General features: G+C 45.0%; 1 protein-coding gene across 1 annotated transcript in view; it reads left to right on the forward strand.

The window, feature by feature from the left end:
• Nucleotides 1-25,803, forward strand: part of LOC137378580 (early endosome antigen 1) — a 1,009,825-nt gene that overhangs the window by 642,532 nt on the left and 341,490 nt on the right. The window contains exons 20-21 of the mRNA XM_068048885.1: nt 10,331-10,498; nt 24,037-24,120. Of these exons, the coding sequence (XP_067904986.1) occupies nt 10,331-10,498; nt 24,037-24,120 (252 nt within the window). The remainder of the gene's footprint in view (nt 1-10,330; nt 10,499-24,036; nt 24,121-25,803) is intronic.

Genomic DNA, 25,803 nt, shown 5'->3' on the forward strand with positions numbered 1-25,803 from the left:
GACATGTCAATAGCCTGTCTCTGACTCACCTGCTGTTTGTGTTCTGATTTTATCTTGAGATGCATTTGTCTGGCCAATGGACACGCTTCATAAAGTATTCATATCCAGATCACTGATGCTTTAGTTGGCCATGCCGATTGGTTGGATCAATGCCATAAACAGTGGGCACTGACTATGTTTATAACACTGTTCAAAATTGCCAAAATTATATTTTAACTGGTGTTCTTTTACAATTAGAAACAAAATCACAAACTGTTCTTATCTGATTTTATATGGCTTTAGAAATACTCTTTAAAGTTAATTATTATGAACTAAAATTATACTACAGGTGTTGGAACCCGAATAGAGGTGCATACAGCTAACTTCAAGTATAATTGGCAATTGCTTGTTACACTTCAGTCATTGACTGTTTTTCCCTTAGACGCCTGAAACTGTGCCCCACCTTAACAACTTCCAGAGTGGCAAACTAATATTTTGCTGTGCTTGATGTTTAGCATAGTGAGCCAACTGTGACTAGTTGAGCTAAATTTCCAGTTGCATATTTTACCCATTATTGGTGCCATATACATTAAAAAAAAAGTCTTTCAGCTAGCCAGTTTGTCATACTTTGCTCAGAACAAATCAAAACCATTCATTTCACTGTATTGACACATCTCACAAACTTCCTTCACAATCCTTTCAAGCCACGTGCTCTACTCTCCCACTCCCACTCCCACATCATAGCACCTCCTTCCAACGTTCCCTCTAATTTGTTTTGGAGTATGTGAGTGACTTATTGAAGTGTACGGTCCCTTTAATTTATACTGCTAGCGACTTTTGCGCTGCGTGCACTGGGACCTTCAGATTGCTGCACAGTCGCGCAGCTTACAGGGTACGTTGTCTCCTTCCCCTTACAGTAACATCATCTCCGACTCTCCATGAGCAGAATCATAGGGATGGGAGTAGCAGTTCAAATACATAATTTCATGAAAGGGCAAATAAGATAAATAAAACCATTAGAAAAAGGCTAACATCATATTGGGTTTTATAAATAGGGCAGAGAGCACAAGAGTAAAGAAGTAATGATAAATTTGAATACAATATTGATTGGGCCACAGTGAGACTGCTGTGTTTTTGTTTAAATCTGGGATTATTATTTTTGCTTATCAGTAACTTGTGAGTTAAGTGTCTTAAACAATAAAAAGCAGTGCACAAATAAGGTAAAAGAAGTGAAGATATGTAACAGGACTTAGAGTGAGTGGAAGAATTTAAATGCGGTAATGCTTCTGGGTAGAAAAAAAGTAAATTGTCAATAAAACTTTTGAATCCAGAAAGCTGTTTAAATAGGACATCATAACAACCAGTTTCCCACTCAATGGCATATTAAAATTTATGTGGCTGGTAATGTCATTTTTTGTCAAACCTGTTAACTGCAGGTTAGATTGAGATAATTCCCTTTACTTTTAAATTAAACTATTTTAAAGAATGTTCTTCAGATTTTAAGCAGAGAGGGGAAACGTTCTACTTTGCAAAACAGCAAAGAGGACTTGGAACATCAGTATAGCAGCTGTTATTCTGAAATGAGTGTATGCTGCTTTTTGTTGCATTTCATGCTCATCAAGTTAGTATGTTGAGGGAGGTCAATGCTGAGGAATGAACCTTTTCCAATTTTGGAACCCAGTGTTAGCATTAAGCTTACAGAATAGGCCGCATATCAGAGTAACACCATCTATTATTTCCAATTAATGTGCTTTAGAAGAGTACCCTGGTTTATCAATGTTATTTTCTCTATTTCTTTCACAAACGATGGGCAAATCAATAAGGTTAACAATTTATGTTGAATTGTGGATTATCATGTTATGTGAATGCATAGACTCTGTGATCTTCATTGAGCTTATGCAAGCTTATTTCAAACAGGGTCCCTAAGTCAGTGGGAAGAGTTATATACATCTGTATCTGAAGAATAAGACATGTGGGCTAGATTTATGTGCCTTTATAGCCAATGGGCAAAAAAATCTAGGATAGTCTAAACCTGTCCTCCCGGGGGCAAATTCCATTAAAAACTACTAAAGGCAATGGGCTGGAAATTGGCCTGCACTGTTTTTTGGGGCATTGGGCTCGTGATTCGTAACCTGCCCATGCCCATTGCCCCGGAGGTAGACACCACCCATATTGTAGCATTGTTCTGAACAGGACCCGTTCTGTTTCCTGCCTGAGTGCTCAGCAGGGGGCTAAACAGCATGTGATGATCGCACCTGGTGCAGCTGGCCTGCTTTTCTTAAAGGTGGTCTGTCCCTCTTAAAGGGAAGCTGCACTGAATTGCAGGAGGCTGTTGCTCAATGTTATTGCTGCAATTACAAAAATGGAAAATGGAGCACCAGAGCAGCGAGAGGGCTCCCAGTGTTCACTGTTGAGGTGTTGGAGGTCCTAGTCATGAGGTGGACTGGAGGAGAGAGGCCATGGTTCCACAGGGGGCCAGGAGGTTCTCAAGGAACAACCTTAGAAGGAATTAGGAGCAGGTGGCCAGAGAGGGCAATTCCAGAATCTGGCCCCAAGGACCTGGCAGCAGTGCCACAAGAAGTCTTATGACCTCACCTGAGTTGCCAAGGTCAGTGAATGCATCTTCACATGACATCTCCTACCTTCTGCACCACCAACCTCTCATGCTGCACAGTGTACCACACTCCCAACACTCACCCATTAGTAGTCCCTGGCACTTAGAACTCAGGTCTAACATCCAGCCTCACCCTCACACCCAGCTCCCACTGCTTCCATTCCAGCTATTCAGCTATGGCATGCACATTACTCAAACACTGCAACACAATTACTGACATTCTGCCCTCTCTCTTGTAGTTCAAGGTGACACACAATAGAAAAGAGAAGGGCAGAACTGGTGGGGGAAAAGCCCTACAGAGGAGATGGTTCTCCGCATCATGGAACAGGCTGTGACAGAGGCCGTGGCATCAGTGTTGCTGAAAACATTGAGGATGATAGCATGTTTATGGCTTTTACCGTGTCTCAACTCCCAGCTGACTCATCCTGCAATCTGGCTTGATGAGCAAACTGCAGATGGTTTGACCATGAACCTCATGGACCCCAACCTTCTCCTTTCTGATTTTCAACTTGCAGACACTGCTGTCTGCCCAGCCACAGCACACCCTGGAGGAGGATAGAGAGTAACAGCACAGCACTTATGAAGAGGCTTCGTCACTTCATATGACACTTGCAGCCATCAGTTCACATATTGGCATTGCACGTACCTTTAAGGCAAGTGTTGAGGTGGGACCTGCACTCGTAGAGTCATCGGGCATGTATGGGCCGCAACCAGGCCGGGGGTGAGGATAGTTTGTGTGCCAGCTCACCAGAGGGTGAGGTCGCAGACAAATTTTGCTCCAGGGGACTCAGATTTTAAAAAAGACTTGCATTTATATAGTGCCTTTCGCAAATTCAGGACATCCCAATTTGTTTTACAGTCAATTAAGTACTTTTGAAATGTCACAGTAGTAATTTAGGAAACAATAAAGTAATGTAGGAAAAGATGAGGACCTCGATGGGGTTGCATACAGGAGGAACACTGATGGATGTGCACGCTGAAATGCTGGATACACTGGCTGGCTGTCTGACAGCCTCCTGTCACTGTCAAGGAGCATGGAGGAGTCCGGCTCCAACTTGGCAGAAGGCATTGCATAGAGCATGCCCTCTCAGCAGCCTCTACTCCATCTCCCTATCGTGCTGCTGACCCAGAGGCACTGCAACTGCAACTCCCATACCACTGCAGCCTTTGTTGGACAAGTTACCAAATCCATTTCCCTCCTTTGAGGATATAAGCAACGCTCCCTGCCAAATCTAGGAACTCACCACAACACCTCCAAAAACACTCCACAGTACTTCCAAAGACTTTGCAATACCAGAAGTTATTTAAAATTACCTTACATGCAAGTTGGGTGCCTGACCCTTCAAATGACGCTGGTGCTGGGCTCCTCTAGCAGCTGAACACGTGTTCTTTGATGAGTGATAACTGAATACGTTGAATGGACCTGCATTGTCCAAGTTCGCAAATGGAGTGCCAAATCAGCCAGTAGAGGGCCTCCAGCTTCCATTGTGCCTTTTCTAGCGGCACTACGGATCTGAATTTCATGCCCTGTGATTACTAGCAAAAAATACATAAACAAAGTAACTGCTGTCAAACATGCAAAGCCAAAGTCTGGATAATACCTTATTTCATTTGGTATGATATATACTCAATAAACTTCTGCTGTGTGACACGTAGTTAAATAAAGTACAGCTTAAGTCACATAGTACAATACATCTTCATTTTAAAATGTATGACTATAGGAGCTTGCTGTTGGTCCTGTGCCATCTATCCAGGCATGATAAGCCACATGAAAAATGTAACTGAAACTCAATAAGCTGTACTCAGCAAGCTCAAACTGCATATTGTATGAAATAGCACAGGTGAGAACATGTCTCAAGATGTAACCCATCTTTGGATTTGGATAATATTCATAGACTATTTCAACTTGGATCTCAGTGGAGTGTAAAATCAGGCAAGGTACAAAATGGAAGTCCTTCCTGAATCTGTCCTGTTCCATTTGGGTAGGTTTTGTTAAAATTGGGGCTTTTATGTCTGCTAAATACCTCAACTGCTAGTTTGAGTTATGATTGTGGTTTTTAGGGATGATATTAAAACTGCTTTTATTTCTTCCTATAAGTAGTTAGCTAATCTTTGTGGAAACATTGCATTTCAGCTTTAAAAATATTAAGTATTTCTTTGTTATTGCAGCTTCAGACAAAGACAACAGAAAGTTGTCCTTGTGTTGTATTGATAGCATGGTTATTTATGAAGAGCTAATTTGCCAGTTATTTTGTTAGTTCCAAAACATGAAAGGCACATAATGTATCATACAGAGTGTCAATCTTTTGGGGATGAAATGAGCTGCAAGTAAATGCTGCTGAATATAACCAACAATGATGCTTTCATAATGATAATGAATTTCTCAGCACAAATGTTTACCAACAGAAGAATAAAAATTCTCATAACATTACATAGATGATGATGCCTCGTTAAACCATCCTGCAACCTTACAAGGGTGACAATGCCCCTTTAATTAGGGTACTGGGAGAACACTTGGAAATGTGCCACATAGAAGAGGCCCACATAATAGTTTGTGGAAGATAAATTAGATAGCTCCCGAAAATGGGATTTGCAATGCACAATTAACCAGCACTAACTAATTGATTGCAATGCAATCAAAATGCCAACTCGTGTTGCCTGCTCATTAGAATGATCTCTGAATCCAGCCAGTGCTAACTGCACTGTTCGTTGGCTAGATGCATCAGCAGGGGACCAATATCGTGAGGGGCTAGCACCACTTAAAGCTAGCCTGCACCGCTTAAAGCTAGCCTGCACCTCTTAAAGGGGGGGAGGGGGTTGTCGTGTGTTTGTGGCAGGTACTGGGAGTTATATAGTTCATGTGGGAAAAAGTGAGGAATAGCACAAGTGAGAGAACGGGCTCCAAGCCTTGCCAAAACTGCGCTGGAGGCCTTGGTGAAAGAGGTAGAAAGAATGAGAGATGTCCTGTACCCTCAGGGAATGGGGAGGTCCTTCAGATACATGGCCAAAAGACAGTGAGAGCAGATAGCTGTGGATGTGAATGCCAGGAGTCTAGCCCCGAGGACTTGGATGCAGTGGCACAAGAAATTCAATGGCCCCGCACAAGTGATTAAGGTTAAAATGTATTTTGAAATGCCATATCCTACCCATAGTAACAGTAGCCTCAAATCACTTTACCATCATTCACCTAACAAAAATCTGTCAAGTCAGGCTTCATACCTAACTTTCATATGCTTCAGCTCATCCTCACACAGTTAACACTGCTGCAGCCTTACACCCACATCTCACAAGTTGTGCATTCAACCATAACAGCCACATCAGCCAAACAGATTGCACAACCCTCACCGATACACTTCCTTCTCTCTTGAAGGACAAGGTGGTGCACAACCAGACGCAGCAGCACCCAATCGGCAGGAGCCTAACCCCCGTGGAGGAGATAGCGCAGGCCATTATTTGGATGGTCATTGCTGTGGCTGTGGCCAGCAGTGGGGCTGAAACCATTGAAGGTGAGAGTATCCTCATACCTAATCTTCCTCCTCACATCCCACTTCCTGCTCATCCCACACACTCTTCTGATTTACAAGCTTCAGATTGTGTAAGCATGCACCTCTTTTCCCCCTTCCCCGCACCACAACCTTATCCATGTATTTTTTTTCTTTCAGTTACCCAAGAGATGCAACCTGGCCAGGCAGTGGAGGAACACCAAGAAGAAAGTGATGATGAAGACACAACATCATCACTTGATTTCACACTTGCAGCCACCATTGCAGATACTGGCACTGCGCTTATCTTAAGAGGATAGATTAGAGATGTAAGCAGCACATGATGAGACACTAGTCATGTTTGCACTGTAGCCAGGGAAAGTTGGGTAGGGACAGCACAGGTGCCAGCTCGCCAGAGAGTGAGATCGCACCCAGTTCCACTGCAGAGGATTCAGATGAGGAATATGATAGGGCAGCCTTCAGAAGAACAATGATAGGTATGCACAAAGAAAAGCTTGATCCATTGGAAAAAATGTCAGAGAACCTGCAGTCAATATCAAGGAGCATGGAGGATTCTAGAACTAACTTTACACCGGGCTTTGCACGGAACTTGGAACCCCTTGTTTTCATTAGCATACTTGTGAACCCAACCATGATGTAATCTCTAAAATAAAAGCAAAATACTGCGGATGCTGGAAATCTGAAATAAAAACGAAGAAGGGTCACTGACCCGAAACGTTAACTCTGCTTCTGTTTTCACAGATGCTGCCAGACCTGCTGAGTGGTTCCAGCATTTCATGATGTAAGCTCTCATGGCCGATGTCACAAGCAGAAGCCCCTCAATGTCTGGGTGCTGCAGTGGAAGCTCAGACTGCTCTCATGCAAAGTCAGCTTGTTGCCATGCAAGCTCAGACTGTTCCCACCATGGCTGTAGATTACAGTCTGCAAAGGGGTGTGCAGGGTGACCCCGCAGTCCAATAATCTGTCCTCCAATAGATTACTAGGATTGCTTATGCACTGTCCTGGGGGAGTGGCAGTGGCTCCGTGAGGCATGAGCTTGCTTTCGTCTCTCAAGATGACACTGTTCATCCTCCCACCCCTGCCATTTTGCAGTGCCCTTGCCATTGCCTGAAAACCTGACAGCCCAGACTGCGACCGCCCCTGCCGAGATAGTCCATCGCCAGACTTTCTCGGCCCAGAGCTGCTCGAGGTTGTCCTTCATGGCCAGCTGCAGTCTCCCTCATGGAAAGTCAGCAGCCTTCCAACAGCCATCCTGCAGACACTAGGGTAGCAGTACATAGGAGCACTAGGTCAGACAAAGGAACACAGAAGACAGGCACTAAGGGAATGGACAAGGGTGCTTTCTTGACTTTTGTATATGATAAGACATTATTTCATTTATAAACTTGGTTTTGAATGTTTATTTTGTGGTGGCTTTTATTTTTGCATTGTGGCTATGTGACCGCTGTGATGGTCAATGTGGGTGTGGGACTGTTGGTGATTGGGGAATTGGAGTTGCTGTTGCTGGTACCGAATTCAGATCAGTTCTTCAGGGACAGTCTGGGCAGGAAGGGACTGTCAAGGTTGCCTCCTCCTTTCCTCTTCCTGTTCATCCTCCTCCTGTTCATGCTCCTGCTCCTCAGCAAGTTAGCTGGTAACAAGGGGTGTACCATCATGATGGCAATGTTGTGCAGCGTGCAGCAGATCACCATGAAGGTTGATACCCGCTCTGCTGAATACTGCAGGGTTCCTGCAGCACGGCCCAGGCAGCAGTAGCATTGGGCTGGATATTACCCCACGGCGAGGGTCCCAGCGACAGGCCGGAAGGCGGTGGGGGTTGTGAGCAACCCTGCCTCAGCCCTGTTTTGGACCCCGGCTGAATTCCAATTAACTACCTGCCGTTGGGGTCTCCGTCCCTTTAAGGATGGGAATCCTGCCCCCAAGAGTTGCTGGCCAATTAGAGGGCTGAAAGCTCAGCAGCACCAGCAGCACCACCAGGAGTGGTGGCTACTGCTGCTACTGCAGGAGGCCTGGGACTAGGAGCAGCCCTGGATCTCAGGTAAGTGGGGTGGGCTTGCCAGGGAGGGAGGGGGGTTGTTGGTGAAGGGGTCATCTTTGCCACTGGAGGCCCTCAGTGGGCCACAGATTTCCCATGAAGGAGGTCCTGCCAGGCCACGGAGAGGCCACCTGTTTTTATTGGATGACCTCCCCACATGGCGGAGGGGCTCATCCCGCCGCTGGTAAAATGCCAGCGGCAGTGGGAAGAGGCCCTTAACTGGCCACTTTAGGGCCTCAATTGACCTCAGGGCAAGAAGGCCGCCCCCGATAAAGTTGAATAGCTTCGGGAACGTAATGGGCCTTCCCTTGCTAATTGACGTGCCCCACCCCCCACCACCACTTCCCAGCCCCTCCCTAGAGGGCTGATAAAATTCAGTCCATTGTTTCAGCATCTCAGTTGTCTGCAATCGCATTTCGTGTGACAATATTATATGCATGCTACAAATGTGCGCATGGGTTGTGCACCAAAACCATCAGCCAGATCATCAGCAGATAGCCCTTGTAGCCCAGTAGTTACCCTTTGGTTTGCTGTGGTGGCTCGGATGCAGCTGGCACATTGGACTTCCACAGTAGGAAGGCATCATGACTGCTGCCAGGATACTGGGCATTGACCTGCATGATTCACTGCCTTTGATCGCACATCAGCTGGATGTTGAGGGAGTGGAATCTCTTTTGGTTCTGGTATAGGACAAAGTTGACATGTGGCACCCACAAAGCAAGTGGCATCCAGTTAATGGCACCCTGCACCATGGGAACGCCTGAATCCTAGCCAGGGAAAATGAAATGTATTTAGCTGTCTTGAAATACAAAGCATCAGTGATCTCCCTTCTGTAACAGTGGATGGCAAACTGCAAGATATTGCAAATATTTCCAGCTTTAACCTGGAAGGAGCCAGGAGCATGCAATATCATCACCAGGGTCACCTTCACAGCCACTGGAAATGCTCTGAGGTTGCAGTTGTGGCTATTGCAGGTAGCAGATTTTACTGAGGATACCTTTACCGAAGTGCAGACGTCTCACACATTGTTCTTTGCTGAGGTTCAGGTGGAACAGTTGCTCCCTGAACACCCTGGGTGGATATTGCCTTCTACTGAGAGCCCTTCTCCCTTTCCTCCTCCTTCCTTTTCCAACAGCGGATCCTGTTCTTAATGGGCTCTGCTCATTCTCCAAGACATGCTGTATTCCAAAGGAAATGCCTAATAATGCACCAATGTCTGGGAGCAACTGGTTTGGACAGAAGCCTTGAAGTCAGCAAGAACTCCTTTAGCACCTTTCACAACACTCCCTTTGGACTTTTACAACTTGATACAACGATAGAAAGTGCCAAATACTTGTAGAATCGCAGCAACAGCCTGAAGAAATCAAGCAGCAACTAATCTGTAAGTAGTTGATGATCTTTTTAAATAGCACCGATGAAGGAGTCCTTCCTGCTGGTGAATCCCTGTTCAGTTGTGCCAAGTTAATCAAGGATTTTGGCTGGAACATTGAGCTCCAAAATGTTAACTCTAATGTCAAATCAGAGTTCACGCTGATTGATGTCATGATCTGCCTACTTTGCATAGTTCCAGCAGATGCTCACTCCAAGATGATGTCTGGCATGATTTGTCACATACATGTGTGTGTGCACGTACAGTTGTGTGTGTGTGTGTGCGCGCGCGTGCACCATAGACATCATTATGGAGCTCTCAGGATACTCGTGGTGCCCAAAAAAAGTGCATTAATGAGCCCAATATCTCACACAGTATACTTGAAATATGTTGTTAATTAAATAAATAATTTAGATTTTCTTGCATATTCTTCTTCTTTCCAGATTACAATTTTTAAGCAACACCCCATGTAACCTGTAAGTGTACACCGACTGCACAAGCTACTTCAGTAGATATGTAGAAAATCAGATCTGCCTCACTGATGCTGCTGCGCATATTGAGTTAGGTCTGATTGAATGCAGAAACAAGTGAGCTGGACTCCTTCTGTTCCTTAACTGTGGGCACATTCCCCAGCCCCAGCCATCTACATATAACTGGGAATAGGTTTGAGGTATCACTGCCAGATTAAGATGCAAAATAGACCCATGTTAGAGTGCTGTGTTTTCACAAAAGTAACGAAGTTGCATTTGTTTTATATGTTAATTAGAATCTGAGCGTTATCATCTGTGATATATTAATTATATCTTGTAATAAAATATTTGTGTATGCAGCTGTTATGCAAAGAAGATAATCTGGAGAAAGTGAAGAAAGAGCTTGATGCTGTAACAGAAGAATCAATCCAACGTGCAGTGCAGCTCTCCAACAGTACTGTGGAGAAGCAGAAGCTAGAAGGAGACCTAACCATCCTTAGTGAAAAACATAAAGCAACACAGCAAGAGGTAATTTTAATACATAGTTAGAAAATCCACAATTGACATTTCTAGACACATCGGCCCTGATATATACTGGTAGCAGTGAAGGCCAAAAGCAACCAAAGAACCAAGCAAGGCCAGGGATGTGGAGGCCAGGCAAAGCCAGGGTTGTGGAGGTCCTGCGGAACTTAACAGGAGGACCTCATTAACATTTTTTAGTTTTGTTTCCCAATTGGCCTGTCAAATGGACAGCCTGGCCCGGCAGCAGAAGGCCATACTGGGGATAGACACCAACAATTGGAAGTGAGGGAGGGGGAAGACGCAGCAATTGGCAGGGAAGGGAAGGAAGCAATGATGGGAACGGTAGCATAGTGGTTATGTAACATGACTGTTAATCTAGAGGCCTGGACTAAGGATCCAAAGGCATGGGTTCAAATCGCACCATGGCAGCTGGTGATTTTAATTCAATTAACTAAATAAATCTGGAATCAAAAGCTAGTATCAGTAATGGTGACCATGAAACTACCAGTTTGTCGTAAAAACACAACTAGTTCACTAATATCCTTCAGGAAAGGAAATCTGCTGTCCTTACACGGTCTGGCCTACATGTGACTCCAGAGCCACGCAATCTGGTTGACACTTAACTGCCTTCTGAAATGGCGTAGCAAGCCACTCAGTTGTATCAAACAGCTAAGAAAAAATCCAGTAAGAATAAAACCAGCCTACGCACTGGACAACACAATGGCACATCCAGACCAGTCGATCCACAGTCCTCCTCACTAACATCTGGGGGCTTTTGCCAAAATTGGGAGAGCTGTCCCGCAGACTAGTCAAGCAATAAACTGATATAGTCATACTCACTAAATCATACCTTTCAGCTCCTCCATCACCATCCACCGGCAGGACAGACCCACCAGAGATAGCGGAATAGTGGTATACAGTCAGGAGGGAGTGGCCCAGGGAGTCCTCAACATTGACTCTGGACCCCATGAAGTCTGATGGCATCAAGCCATAAACAGGCAAGGAAACTTCCTGCTGATTACCACCTACTGCTGTCCCTCAGCTGGTGAATAGTTACTCCTCCATATTGAACACCACTTGGAAGAAGCACTGAGGGCAGCAAAGGCACAGAATGTACTCTGGGTGGGAGACTTCAATGTTCATCACCAAAAGTGGCTTAGTAGCACCACTACTGACTGAGCTGACTGAGTCCTGAAGTATATGGCTGCCAGACTGAGCTTGCATCTGATGGTGAGAGAACCAACACAAGGGAAAAACCTAGCTGACCTTGCCCTCATCAATCTACCTGTCGCAGATGCACCTCTCCATGAAAATATTGGTAGAGTGACCAACACACTGTCATTGTGGAGATGATGTCCCGTCTCATAAGAACATAAGAAACAGGAGCAGGAATAGACCATATGGCCCGTCAAGCCTGCTCCGCCATTCATTATGATCATGGCTGATCTTGGGCTTCAACTCCACTTTCCCGCCTGCTCCCCATATCCCTTGATTCCCTGAGAGACCAAAAATCTGTCTGTCTCAGCCTTAAATGTATTCAATGATGGCGCATCCACAACCCTCTGGGGTAGAGAATTCCAAAGATTCACAACCCTTTGAGTGAAGAAATTTCTCTTCATCTCAGTCCTAAATGATTGGCCCCTTATCCTGAGACTGTGCCCCCATGTTCGAGACTCCCCAGCCAAGGGAAACAACGTCTTAGTATCTACCCTGTCAAGCCCCTTCATATTGTTGATGTTTCAATGAGATCACCTCTCAGTCTTCTCAACTTCAGCTAAGAGAGACCCAATTTACTCAGCCTCTCACCATAGGACAACTGCCTAATCCCAGGGACCAATTTAGTGAACCTTCACTGTACTACCTCCAATGCAAGTATATCCTTCTTTAAATATGGAGAGAAAAATTGCACATGGTATTCCAGGTGTGGTCTCAGCAAAGCCTTGTAGAATTGCAGCAAGACGTCTTTATTCTTGTACTCCAATCCCCTTGCAATAAAGGTCAACGTAGCATTTGCTTTCCTAATTGCTTGCTGCACCTGCATGCTAACTTTTTCTGTTCCTCATATGAGTACACTCAAATCTCTCTGAACATCAACATTTACAAGTTTCACACCTTTTAAAAAATATTCTGCTTACGACCAAAGTGAATAACCTCACACTTCCCCACATTATACTCCATCTGCCACCATGTAGACCACTCACTTAACCTGTCCATATCTCTTTGCAGCCTCTCTGTGTCCTCCTCACAGCTTACATTTCTACCTAGCTTTGTATCGTCAGCAAACTTAAATGCATTACTCTCTATCTCTTAGTCTAAGTCATTAATATAGATTGTAAATAGCTGAGGCCCCAGCACTGATCCTTGCGGCACTCCACTAGTCACAGCCTGCCATCTTGAAAATGCCTCATTTATCCCTACTCTCTGCTTCCTGTCCGTTAACCAATCCTCTATCCATGCTAATACATCACCCCAAATTCCTTGAACCCCTATGTTGTGCATTAACATTTTGTGTGGCACCTTATCAAATGCCTTTTGGAAGTCCAAGTATACTATATCTACTAGTTCCCCTTAACCTTAGTAGTTACATCCTCAAAAACCTCTAATACATTTGTCAAACAGGTTGTCCATTTCGTCAAACCATGTTGACTTGTTCTAGTCATACTGTGCTTTTCTATGTGCTTTGTTAAGACTTCCTTAATAATAGATCCCAGCACTTTCCCAATGATTGATGTCAGGCTAACTGGACTGTAGTTCCCTGTTTTCTCTCTCCCTCCTTTCTGGAATAGCGGAGTTACATTTGCTAACTTCCAATTTGCTGGGACCATTCCAGAATCTAGGGAATTTTGGAAAATCATAGCCAGCACATCCTCTATCTCTGTAACTATCTCTTTTAGAACCCGAGGATGCAGGCCATCAGATACTGGGGAATGTTGGATTTTAGTCCCTTGAGTTTCTCAGTACTTTTTCTCTTCTGATATTAATTACCTTAATTTTCTCACTCTTATTAACCTGTAGGTTACCCGTTATTTCTGGTATGTAACTTGTGTCTTCTACTGTGAAGACAGACACAAAATATTTGTTCACTGTCTCTGTCATTTCCTCATTCCCCAAGATAATTTCTTCTGTCTCTCTTTCTAAGGGACCAATGTTTATTTTGGCTACTCTTCCTTTTTCTATACTTGTAAAAGCTCCTACAATCTGTTTTTATATTCCTGGCTAGTTTCTATTCATCTATTTGTTCTCTTTTTATCAAATTTTTGGTGTCCCTTTGCTGGTTACTATAACACTCCCAATCCTCAGACTTACTACTATTTTTTACAACATTATAAGTCTCCTCTTTTAATCTAATGCTATCCTTAACCTCCTTAGTAAACCAACGGATGGATCTTTCTCACTGAGTTTTTGTTTTTCAGTGGAATGTATTTTTGTTGAACATTTTGAATTGTTTCTTTAAATGTTTCCCACTGTTTATTTACCACCATACCTTTTAGTCTATTTACCCAATCAACCTTAGCCAGCTCTTCCCTCATACATATGTTTAAATTTTAAGATTCTTGTTTGTGTTTGGAGTGTGTCATTTTCAAACTTAACGTGGAATTCAATTGTATTAGGATCACTATTTGCCAGTGGATCTTTTACTTTCTTTCCTTTCTTTCTTCTTTGGCCTCCTTGTCTCGAGAGACAATGGATAAGCGCCTAGAGGTGGTCAGTGGTTTGTGGAGCAGCACCTGGAGTGGCGATAAAGGCCATTTCTAGAGTGACATAATCTTCCACAGGCGCTGCAGATAAAATTGGTTGTCGGGGCTGTTACACAGTTGGCACTTCTGTCGTTTTTCCTGCCAACTGCTAAGTCTCTTCGACTCACCACTCTTTAGCCCCGCCTTTCTGGCTGTCCGCCAGCTCTGGCAATCACTGGCAACTGACTCCCACAACTTGTGGTCAGTGTCACAGGACTTCATGTCTCCTTTGCAGACGTCTTTAAAGTGGAGACATGGACAGCCGGTGGCTCTGATACCAGTGACGAGCTCGCTGTACAATGCGTCCTTGGGAATCCTGCCATCTTCCATGTGGCTCACACGGCCAAGCCATCTCAAGTGCCACTGGCTCAGTAGGGTGTATATGCTGGGGATGTTGGCCGCCTCAAGGACTTCTGCGTTGGAGATACGGTCCTGCCACCTGAAGGCAAGGATTCTCCGGAGGCAGCAAAGATGGAATGAGTTGAGACGTCGCTCTTGGCTGACATATGTTGTCCAGGCCTCACTGCCGTAGAGCAAGGTACTGAGGACACAGGCTTGAAACACTCGTACTTTTGAGTTCCGTGTCAGTGTGCCATTTTCCCACACCCTCTTGGCCAGTCTGGACATAGCAGCGGACGCCTTTCCCAGGCACTTGTTGATTTCTGCATCGAGAGACAGGTTGCTGGTGATAGTTGAGCCTAGGTGGGTGAACTCTTGAACCACTTCCAGAGCGTGGTCGCCGATATTGATGGATGGAGCATTTCTGATGTCCTGTCCCATGATGTTCGTTTTCTTGAGGCCGCTGTTTAGGCCAAATTCGTTTACTACGACATTACTAAGTAACCCTGCCTCATTGCACAATACTAGATCTAAAATAGCTTTATTCCTAGTTGGCTCCACAACATAGTGCTCCAGGAAACTGTCACAAAAGCATTCTACAAACTCATCTTCTAGGTCACCTCTGCCAATTTGATTTGTCCACTCTATTTGAAGATTAAAATCCCTGACAATTATTATATAATGTTTGTTACAAGGTCCGATAATTTCTTCATGCTGAAGACACCCTCCATTGTGTTGTAGGAACATAGGAACATAGGATCAGGAGTAGGCCATTCAGCCCATCGAGCCTGCCCCACCATTTAATATGATCCTGACTGATCATCCACTTCAATACCTTTTTCCCACACTATCCTCATATCCCCTTATGTCATTTATATTTAGGGCGGCACAGTGGCGCGGTGGTTAGCACCGCAGCCTCACAGCTCCAAGGACCCGGGTTCGATTCCGGGTACTGCCTGTGTGGAGTTTGCAAGTTCTCCCTGTGTCTGCGTGGGTTTTCTCCGGGTGCTCCGGTTTCCTCCCACAAGCCAAAAGACTTGCAGGTTGATAGGTAAATTGGCCATTATAAATTGTCACTAGTATAGGTAGGTGGTAGGGAAATATAGGGACAGGTAGGGATGCGGTAGGAATATGGGATTAGTGTTTCTTTCTTTTGGGCCTCCTTATCTCGAGAGACAATGGATACGCGCCTGGAGGTGGTCAGTGGTTTGTGAAGCAGCGCCTGGAGTGGCTATAAAGGCCAATTCTGGAGTGACAGGCTCTTCCACAGGTGCTGCAGAGAAATTTGTTTGTTGGGGCTGTTGCACAGTTGGCTCTCCCCTTGCGCCTCTGTCTTTTTTCCTGCCAACTACTAAGTCTCTTCGACTCGCCACAATTTAGCCCTGTCTTTATGGCTGCCCGCCAGCTCTGGCGAATGCTGGCAACTGACTCCCACGACTTGTGATCAATGTCACACGATTTCATGTCGCGTTTGCAGACGTCTTTATAACGGAGACATGGACGGCCGGTGGGTCTGATACCAGTGGCGAGCTCGCTGTACAATGTGTCTTTGGGGATCCTGCCATCTTCCATGCGGCTCACATGGCCAAGCCATCTCAAGCGCCGCTGACTCAGTAGTGTGTATAAGCTGGGGATGTTGGCCGCTTCAAAGACTTCTGTGTTGGAGATATAGTCCTGCCACCTGATGCCAAGTATTCTCCGAAGGCAGCGAAGATGGAATGAATTGAGACGTCGCTCTTGGCTGGCATACGTTGTCCAGGCCTCGCTGCCGTAGTGCAAGGTACTGAGGACACAGGCCTGATACACTCGGACTTTTGTGTTCCGTGTCAGTGCGCCATTTTCCCACACTCTCTTGGCCAGTCTGAACATAGCAGTGGAAGCCTTACCCATGCGCTTGTTGATTTCTGCATCTAGAGACAGGTTACTGGTGATAGTTGAGCCTAGGTAGGTGAACTCTTGAACCACTTCCAGAGCGTGGTCGCCAATATTGATGGATGGAGCATTTCTGACATCCTGCCCCATGATGTTCGTTTTCTTGAGGCTGATGGTTAGGCCAAATTCATTGCAGGCAGACGCAAACCTGTCGATGAGACTCTGCAGGCATTCTTCAGTGTGAGATGTTAAAGCAGCATCGTCAGCAAAGAGGAGTTCTCTGATGAGGACTTTCCGTACTTTGGACTTCGCTCTTAGACGGGCAAGGTTGAACAACCTGCCCCCTGATCTTGTGTGGAGGAAAATTCCTTCTTCAGAGGATTTGAACGCATGTGAAAGCAGCAGGGAGAAGAAAATCCCAAAAAGTGTGGGTGCGAGAACACAGCCCTGTTTCACACCACTCAGGATAGGAAAGGGCTCTGATGAGGAGCCACCATGTTGAATTGTGCCTTTCATATTGTCATGGAATGAGGTGATGATACTTAGTAGCTTTGGTGGACATCCGATCTTTTCTAGTAGTCTGAAGAGACCACGTCTGCTGACGAGGTCAAAGGCTTTGGTGAGATCAATGAAAGCAATGTAGAGGGGCATCTGTTGTTCACGGCATTTCTCCTGTATCTGACGAAGGGAGAACAGCATGTCAATAGTCGATCTCTCTGCACGAAAGCCACACTGTGCCTCAGGGTAGACGCGCTCGGCCAGCTTCTGGAGCCTGTTCAGAGCGACTCGAGCAAAGACTTTCCCCACTATGCTGAGCAGGGAGATTCCACGGTAGTTGTTGCAGTCACCGCGGTCACCTTTGTTTTTATAGAGGGTGATGATGTTGGCATCGCGCATGTCCTGGGGTACTGCTCCCTCGTCCCAGCACAGGCATAGCAGTTCATGTAGTGCTGAGAGTATAGCAGGCTTGGCACTCTTGATTATTTCAGGGGTAATGCTGTCCTTCCCAGGGGCTTTTCCGCTGGCTAGGGAATCAATGGCATCACTGAGTTCCGATTTGGTTGGCTGTATGTCCAGCTCATCCATGACTGGTAGAGGCTGGGCTGCATTGAGGGCAGTCTCAGTGACAGCATTCTCCCTGGAGTACAGTTCTAGGTAGTGCTCAACCCAGCGGTCCATCTGTTTGCGTTGGTCAGTGATTATGTCCCCCGATTTAGATTTGAGGGGGGTGATCTTCTTGATGGTTGGCCCAAGAGCTCTCTTCATGCCATCATACATTCCTCTGATGTTTCCGGTGTCTGAGGCCAGCTGAATATGACTGCATAGGTGTTGCCAGTAGTCGTTTGCGCAACGCCTAGCTGTTCTTTGTGCAGTACTTCTGGCTGCTTTAAGTGCTGCGGATGTTAAATCGCTGGGGGCTTTCTTGTAGTTCAAAAGTGCAATGCGCTTAGCGGCTATGACAGGTTCCAGCTCTTCATTATGAGATTGAAACCAGTCTGCATTTCTCTTCGCATTTTTGCCGTAGGTGGTCAAAGGATTAGTATAAATGGGTGGTTGATGGTCGGCACAGACTCGGTGGGCCGAAGGGCCTGTTTCAGTGCTGTATCTCTAATCTAATCTTTTTTTCTTTTGGGCCTCCTTATCTCGAGAGACAATGGATACGCGCCTGGAGGTGGTCAGTGGTTTGTGAAGCAGCGCCTGGAGTGGCTATAAAGGCCAATTCTGGAGTGACAGGCTCTTCCACAGGTGCTGCAGAGAAATTTGTTTGTTGGGGCTGTTGCACAGTTGGCTCTCCCCTTGCGCCTCTGTCTTTTTTCCTGCCAACTACTAAGTCTCTTCGACTCGCCACAATTTAGCCCTGTCTTTATGGCTGCCCGCCAGCTCTGGCGAATGTTGGCAACTGACTCCCACGACTTGTGATCAATGTCACACGATTTCATGTCGCGTTTGCAGACGTCTTTATAACGGAGACATGGACGGCCGGTGGGTCTGATACCAGTGGCGAGCCCGCTGTACAATGTGTCTTTGGGGATCCTGCCATCTTCCATGCGGCTCACATGGCCAAGCCATCTCAAGCGCCGCTGACTCAGTAGTGTGTATAAGCTGGGGGTGTTGGCCGCTTCAAGGACTTCTGTGTTGGAGATATAGTCCTGCCACCTGATGCCAAGTATTCTCCGAAGGCAGCGAAGATGGAATGAATTGAGACGTCGCTCTTGGCTGGCATACGTTGTCCAGGCCTCGCTGCCGTAGAGCAAGGTACTGAGGACAGGCCTGATACACTCGGACTTTTATGTTCCGTGTCAGTGCGCCATTTTCCCACACTCTCTTGGCCAGTCTGGAAATAGCAGTGGAAGCCTTACCCATGCGCTTGTTGATTTCTGCATCTAGAGACAGGTTACTGGTGATAGTTGAGCCTAGGTAGGTGAACTCTTGAACCACTTCCAGAGCGTGGTCGCCAATATTGATGGATGGAGCATTTCTGACATCCTGCCCCATGATGTTCGTTTTCTTGAGGCTGATGGTTAGGCCAAATTCATTGCAGGCAGACACAAACCTGTCGATGAGACTCTGCAGGCATTCTTCAGTGTGAGATGTTAAAGCAGCATCGTCAGCAAAGAGGAGTTCTCTGATGAGGACTTTCCGTACTTTGGACTTCGCTCTTAGACGGGCAAGGTTGAACAACCTGCCCCCTGATCTTGTGTGGAGGAAAATTCCTTCTTCAGAGGATTTGAACGCATGTGAAAGCAGCAGGGAGAAGAAAATCCCAAAAAGTGTGGGTGCGAGAACACAGCCCTGTTTCACACCACTCAGGATAGGAAAGGGCTCTGATGAGGAGCCACCATGTTGAATTGTGCCTTTCATATTGTCATGGAATGAGGTGATGATACTTAGTAGCTTTGGTGGACATCCGATCTTTTCTAGTAGTCTGAAGAGACCACGTCTGCTGACGAGGTCAAAGGCTTTGGTGAGATCAATGAAAGCAATGTAGAGGGGCATCTGTTGTTCACGGCATTTCTCCTGTATCTGACGAAGGGAGAACAGCATGTCAATAGTCGATCTCTCTGCACGAAAGCCACACTGTGCCTCTAATCTAATCTAATCTAATCTAAATATGTCAATATCTGCTGTAAACGTACTCAATGACTGAGCTTCCACAGCCCTCTGGGGTAGAGTATTCCAAAGGTTGACCACCCTCTGAGTAAAGAGATTTCTCCTCATCTCTGTGCTAAGCTTCCCCCTTATTTTGGCACTACCACCATGCTAAATGGGGTAGATTCAGAACAGATCTAGTAGCTCACAAACTAGGCATCCATGAGGCACCGTGGGCCATCAGCAGCAGCAGAATTGTATTACACCACAACCTGTAGCCTCATGGCCAGGTATATCCCTCACTCTACTATTACCATCAAGTCAGGGGACCAACCCTGGTTCAATGAAGTGTGTAGGAGAGTATGTCAGGAGACATGTGCTCCAGAACCAGCCATGGCCATAGCCAAACTGTTCCAATACAGCTACAACACTAGCATCTACCTGGCAATGTGGAAAATTGCTCAGGTATGTCCTTTCCACTAAAAGCAGGACAAATCCAACCAGCCAATTCCTACCCCATTAGTCTACTCTCAATCATAAGCAGTCATGGAAGGTGTCGACATAAAGGATGATGGTTGTGGTTATTGGAGGCCAATCATCTCAGCCTGAGGACATCATTTCAGGAGTTCCACGGGGCAGTGTTCCAGATCCAACCATCTTCAGCTGCTTCATCAAGACCTTCCTTCCATCATAAGGTCAGAAGTGGGGATGTTCATTGATGATTGCCCAGAGAGCTGGCATGGACTTGATGGGTCACATGGCCTCCTTCTGTGCCATAATGACTCTGACACAGCATTCAGTTGCATTTGCAACTCTTCACATAATGAAGCAGTCCATACCAACCTGCAGAAAGACCGGAACAACATTCAGGCTTGGGTTATAAGTGACTAGTACAATTCGCACCACACAGTGCCAAGCAATGACCACCTCCAATAAGAGAGAATCTATCCACCTCCTCTTGACATTCAATGGCATTACCATCGCTGAATCCCCCACGATCAACATCCTGGGGGTCACCATTGACCAGAAACTTAACTGTACCAGCTATATAAATACTTGTGGATACAAAAGCAGGTCAGAAGTTGGGAATTCTGCATCGAGTAACTCACCTCCCAACTCCTCAAAGTCTTTCCACCATCTACAAGGCAAAAGTCAGGAGTATGATGGAACATTCTCCACTTGTCTGGATGAGTGCAGCTCCAACAACACTCAAGGAGCTCAACAATATTCAAGAAAAAGTAGCCCGCTTGATTGGCACCCCATCCGGCACCTTAAACATCCACTCCATCCACCACTGGCACACTGTGGCTGCAATGTATACCATCTACAGGATGCACTGCAGCAACTCGCCAAGACTTCTTCTACAGCGCCTTCCAAACCCACGACCTCTAACACCTAGCAGAGCAAGGACAGCAGGCGCATGGGAACACCACCACCTGCAAATTTCCCTTCAGGTCACACACCATCCTGACTTGGAACTATCTCACCATTCCTTCCTCGTTGTTGCTGGTTCAAAATCCTGGAACTCCTTTACAGCACTGTGGGTATATCTTCACCACACAGACTGCAGCGGTTCAAGATAGTAGCTCACCACCTCCTTCTCGTGCAATTAGGGATGGGCAATAAATGCTGGCCTTGCTAGTGACACCCATCTCCCTTGAATGAAGAAAAAGAACAATCAGCAGGGGCGAGAGCCTGTGATTGACAATGGGGAGAAAGAGGCCAAGATTGGAGTTGAGGGAGGCCAAAGGATTCTTTGAGGGACTGTGGGGAGCATTCCTATTCCTCCTGGTCCACAAAGGATTCACCAGCTCCTGGGAAACACATGCAGCAGCAGTGAATTTTAAATCAGGCTCCCAATTGCACTATGGAAGCCCGATTTAAATATATTCAGTGTCTTGCCTCTCCACACCAGGACACTGAAGCACAACGATATCCACCACATGTGTGTCATGTTTCCCATATTTAAGTCTTACTCCCACCATCCACGATCGTCACTGGTTCTTCGGAGGTGGAAGGGGCTGGGGTTAATATCGAGACCATCACTCCCAAAAATGTACAGCATTCAGCATCTGATAACATGGGCTCTAATTAGTACCTAGAAGTTGCCCTAAAGAGATAATTTTCCAAATTTTCACTGGTGGCAAGGAACTATCAATTTCTGGTGGAAAATCGTAGACACATGAGGCTGGATTTTAAATGCTCTCCGATGCCAGGAACGGTGGTGGGGGTCGGTGGGGGTGAAGATCACAACGGATGAAGCCCGCCCCCGACGCCGCAGTGCCTGTACCGATCTCGGCGGTGGCGCAGCCTCGTGGCGGCACCCCTCCCTGCCGCTCGGCGACAGGACCCACATTAAAATATCCAAGTGGTTACTTACCTTTCATTAACATGCTGGCTGCAGCGATTCTGAGAGCAGGTTCCAATCTTCATTCTGGCGGCAAGCAATGCCACGTATTTGAATCCCCGTTTGGGGAAATGAGGCGCGAAACCTGTGGGAAGGCGGGGAGAGGTAATTTTGTCTGCGTGGTGGGGGGAGCGGGGTTAAAATGCTTAGGATTGGTCAGGTGGGGTGATGGGAAGGGGTAAATGTCAAAGGTTCCGAACTTTGCGGGGGGAGAGGTCAGATTTTCACGGTAGGTATTTTGGGGGGGTAAAGGGCAGGAATGATGTGTAATGCCATTGTGAGGGGTGCGAGAGGGCATGGAAAGCTTATTCATTTTTTAAAACTTTGAAGTCACTGTTCGTTTAAAATTTAAATGTTCATTGAGGACTGTAAGCCCTTTAGAAATGGCACTGGCACCTGCACATTGGCACCCAATGTCATTGCTAGGGATGGCTTGCTCGCCCCCACACGTCATCAGGGGGGTGCAGCCACGCTAATGAGCCGCCGAGTTTGGAATCGGGGTGGCTCCGCGATGTGGGCTTCGTGCGTGTGGTATGCAAATTTTTCCACCCACCGCCTATTTTGGTGGCAGGCTTTTAAATTGCAGCCCATTATAGATTTTTTTAAAAATGTGGGCCACATATCTGTAATTTTCCAATATATGTTAACATTGGGTAGATTTCCTCCAAACTAGCACATTCTTGGAAAAATTAGGCTGAAAGGTAACATGACCTGATTGGAGAAGTATTGTTGGGCTCATTCATACTCCCAGTGAGAATTGCTTGCAGCTTGTAATTCCCATGATGTAATTCCAGCTGGGAAACAACTCTTCTGGTAAAAGTTAACAAATAGGGATTTAAAAATCGATGAGGAAATGGTATTAAAATGATGTTGTAAGAGTATAGAATCCAGTTAACATTTTTGGAATTCTCATTCCTAATAAAGCTTTCAGTCTTTTCTGGTGTGGGACAGGTGCACATTCTGGATCCTTAGGTGTCTGTTTTATGTCTGATAAACTGAGACAACACAAGGAATTTTCTAGACCATTGTGTAGAACACTTTATGATGTTTTGTCATGATTGGAGCAATATATTAAAGAAAGAAAGAAAACTTGTTTTTTTATACATCTTTCACATCTTCAGGATGTCCCAAAGTATTTTATAGCCAATTAATCATTTTGAACTGTCGTTACCATCTTAAAGCCAATTTGCACACAGCAAGGTCCCACAAGCAGCAATAAGACAAATGACCAGATAATCTTTTTCAGTAACAATAGTTGAAAATTATATTTTATATTTATTCCTGGACTATATTTGATACCTTAATGGTAGTACAAATTTAATGCAAATATGCTCATCTATAATTTATTTAAAACACAGATGTGAACATCCTGTAAAAGGTTAGGGTTTGAAGCTGAAGAAATAGCTATTTTTGTACCAATTAATAGGATACAGAAGGTATATCAAGACCATCCATGTGAAATAAATATTCAGTGGTTAGTATTTCATGAGGGATGAAGTCACAAATGGGTTTTGATAAGTCTTCAAATGGAATATTCACTATACCACATTGTTAGCTGTGGAATGTTCTATTTATAAAAACTTGCATTTAGTTTGTTTCCAGAAAAGAAAAAAAGCTCACCAAGTATTTTACAGCTGCTGTAACCAAATAAACAATTGAAATGATGTCAGTTTGTCATTGTTGAGTCATACATAGGGAAATATAATTTTTATTTCCATTGATATTTCACTACACAGGTTTTCTAAATTTATTACAGGACACTGTTAAAAAGACAGTTAAAGGTAAAAATATTAACTTTTAAAAAATAGATTTTATCTCATTGTGAAGTCGGTACCAATATAAAGCATTTATTAAAAGAAAATGAGTGAAATGGATAGCACATTTTAGATTGATAACTGCAAGATTCTACAAAGAGGTCTAGTTTGCTCAGTTTAATATTGTGTCTGTCGAGTTCTAGAACAGAATGTTCCTGGTTATTAAACTTCTCAAAGTTTTTTTAATTGTCCTAAACTTCTTGTGATCGCTCAGGCCAGAACTTTGTAGTGAAGCCAAGTTTATCATTTTATTGAACGTCACTGAAATTGTTTGCTATATGACAGGTCAACAGCAGGGGTCAAGCTATTTTGAAGCTGAAAGCAGAGTTGAAGACTGCAGAGGAAAATTTGAGAGGTGCAAGGGAGGAAGTAAGTGCTGTAAAAGTAATTGCTTTCAGCTTCATCTGCTGTCGCTGATTTGTTTTTTTTGAAGGACCAATAGAGTCGTAGAGTTTTAGAGCACAGAAACAGGCCCTTAGGCCCAACGCGCCTGCGCCGAACATCAAGCACCCATACAATCTAATCCCATTTTCCAGCAATGATTCCGACATACTTCTAGTCTTTTGTAATATTTGATAAAACTTTAGAAAAGTACTGTCTTCCTAAAGCAGACCATGCATCCCTTACAATGAGCAGTTTATCTTGACTGCCCAATATTCAGTCATACCATAACCCAGGGGATGTAACAATGAAATTCATCTGTTATGTGAACTAGATAACATGATTTTGCATATGCCCACATGTCCATTTCTTCTATCATCCAAAAGACAGATTTATGAACATTCTAGTGGAATGCGGCCAATTAAAATCCAGCAGGTTGATTAGTTTTATATATAATACATGAAAAGAGTACTGTTTACCAGAATCATAGAATGGTCACAGCACAGAAGGAGGGCATTCGGCCCGTCGTGTCCATGCCAGTTCTCTGGAAGAGCAACTCACTTAGTCCCATGCCTGCACCATTTCCCTGTAGCTCTGCAATTTTTTTTGCTTCAGATAATTATTCAGTTCTCTGTTGAAAGCCTCAATTGAATCTACCTCCACCACACTCTCAGGTAGAGCATTCCAGATCCTAACCCTACGCTGTGTAAAAATGTTTTTCCTCATGTTGCCGTTGCTTCTTTTGCCAATCACCTTAAATCAGTATCCTCTGGTATTCGACCCTTCCGTCAACGAGAACAGTTTCTCCCGATCTACTCTGTCCAAAGCCCTCATGATTTTGAATACCTCTATCAAGTCTCCTCCTAATCTTCTCTTCTCCAATCTATCCATGTAACTGAAGTTCCTCATCCCTGGAAACTATTCTCATGAATCTTTTCTGCATCGTCTCTAATGTCTTCACATCCTTCCTGAAGTATGGTGCCCAGAACTATTTCAATTTAATTGCTAACACTCCTTATAACTACCCTTATTGGCTGGCTAAATATATTTTGTAACTAGTAATTCTTCTGATTCTGTTTGGCAATCAACCTAAGCAGAAGGCTTTCACTCTTTTTGTGTAAATTCTTTACTAGGCATCTGTCAGACTCTTGTGTTTGTTCTTTCTTAGCTGTACATAAAGCCAAAGACTTGACCTCTGTCGCATCCTCAGCTCTCCATGTGTTACAGGTTTTGTTAGTTGAGCTGTCAATTAAAATCTGCTACCCGTACTACCGTGAGTGGGATCCTGGCAGCTAATAGGAACATATAAAATTAACATTGGGAAGTTGGTGCATCAAGCCTGTCCCACACTGTCATGGTGCAACCTATACATACCATGAACCCCATTGCTCCTCCCCTTTGCTTTCCAACTCCCCTCCCCCCGCTCACCACAAGCCAGTCACACAATCTCACGGGAGAGACAAAGAAACAGAAAAAGATTAGGCTAATAGAAATTCTAGGAAATTCTTCTCCAAGTCCTGAAGGTGATCAATCAAGTTCCAGAAGACCATAGTAACTGGAAGACACATTCCCCCAATACCCCGTCTGCCTTTCGTATATAGCAATGTTAGCTCCCACTTAAACTTATGTAACAAATCTGCACCCACTTCATGAGCTGCCAACTTGTTACTT

The sequence above is a fragment of the Heterodontus francisci genome, chromosome 17, assembly GCF_036365525.1.
Source record: "Heterodontus francisci isolate sHetFra1 chromosome 17, sHetFra1.hap1, whole genome shotgun sequence".
NCBI classification, from domain to species: Eukaryota; Metazoa; Chordata; class Chondrichthyes; order Heterodontiformes; family Heterodontidae; genus Heterodontus; species Heterodontus francisci.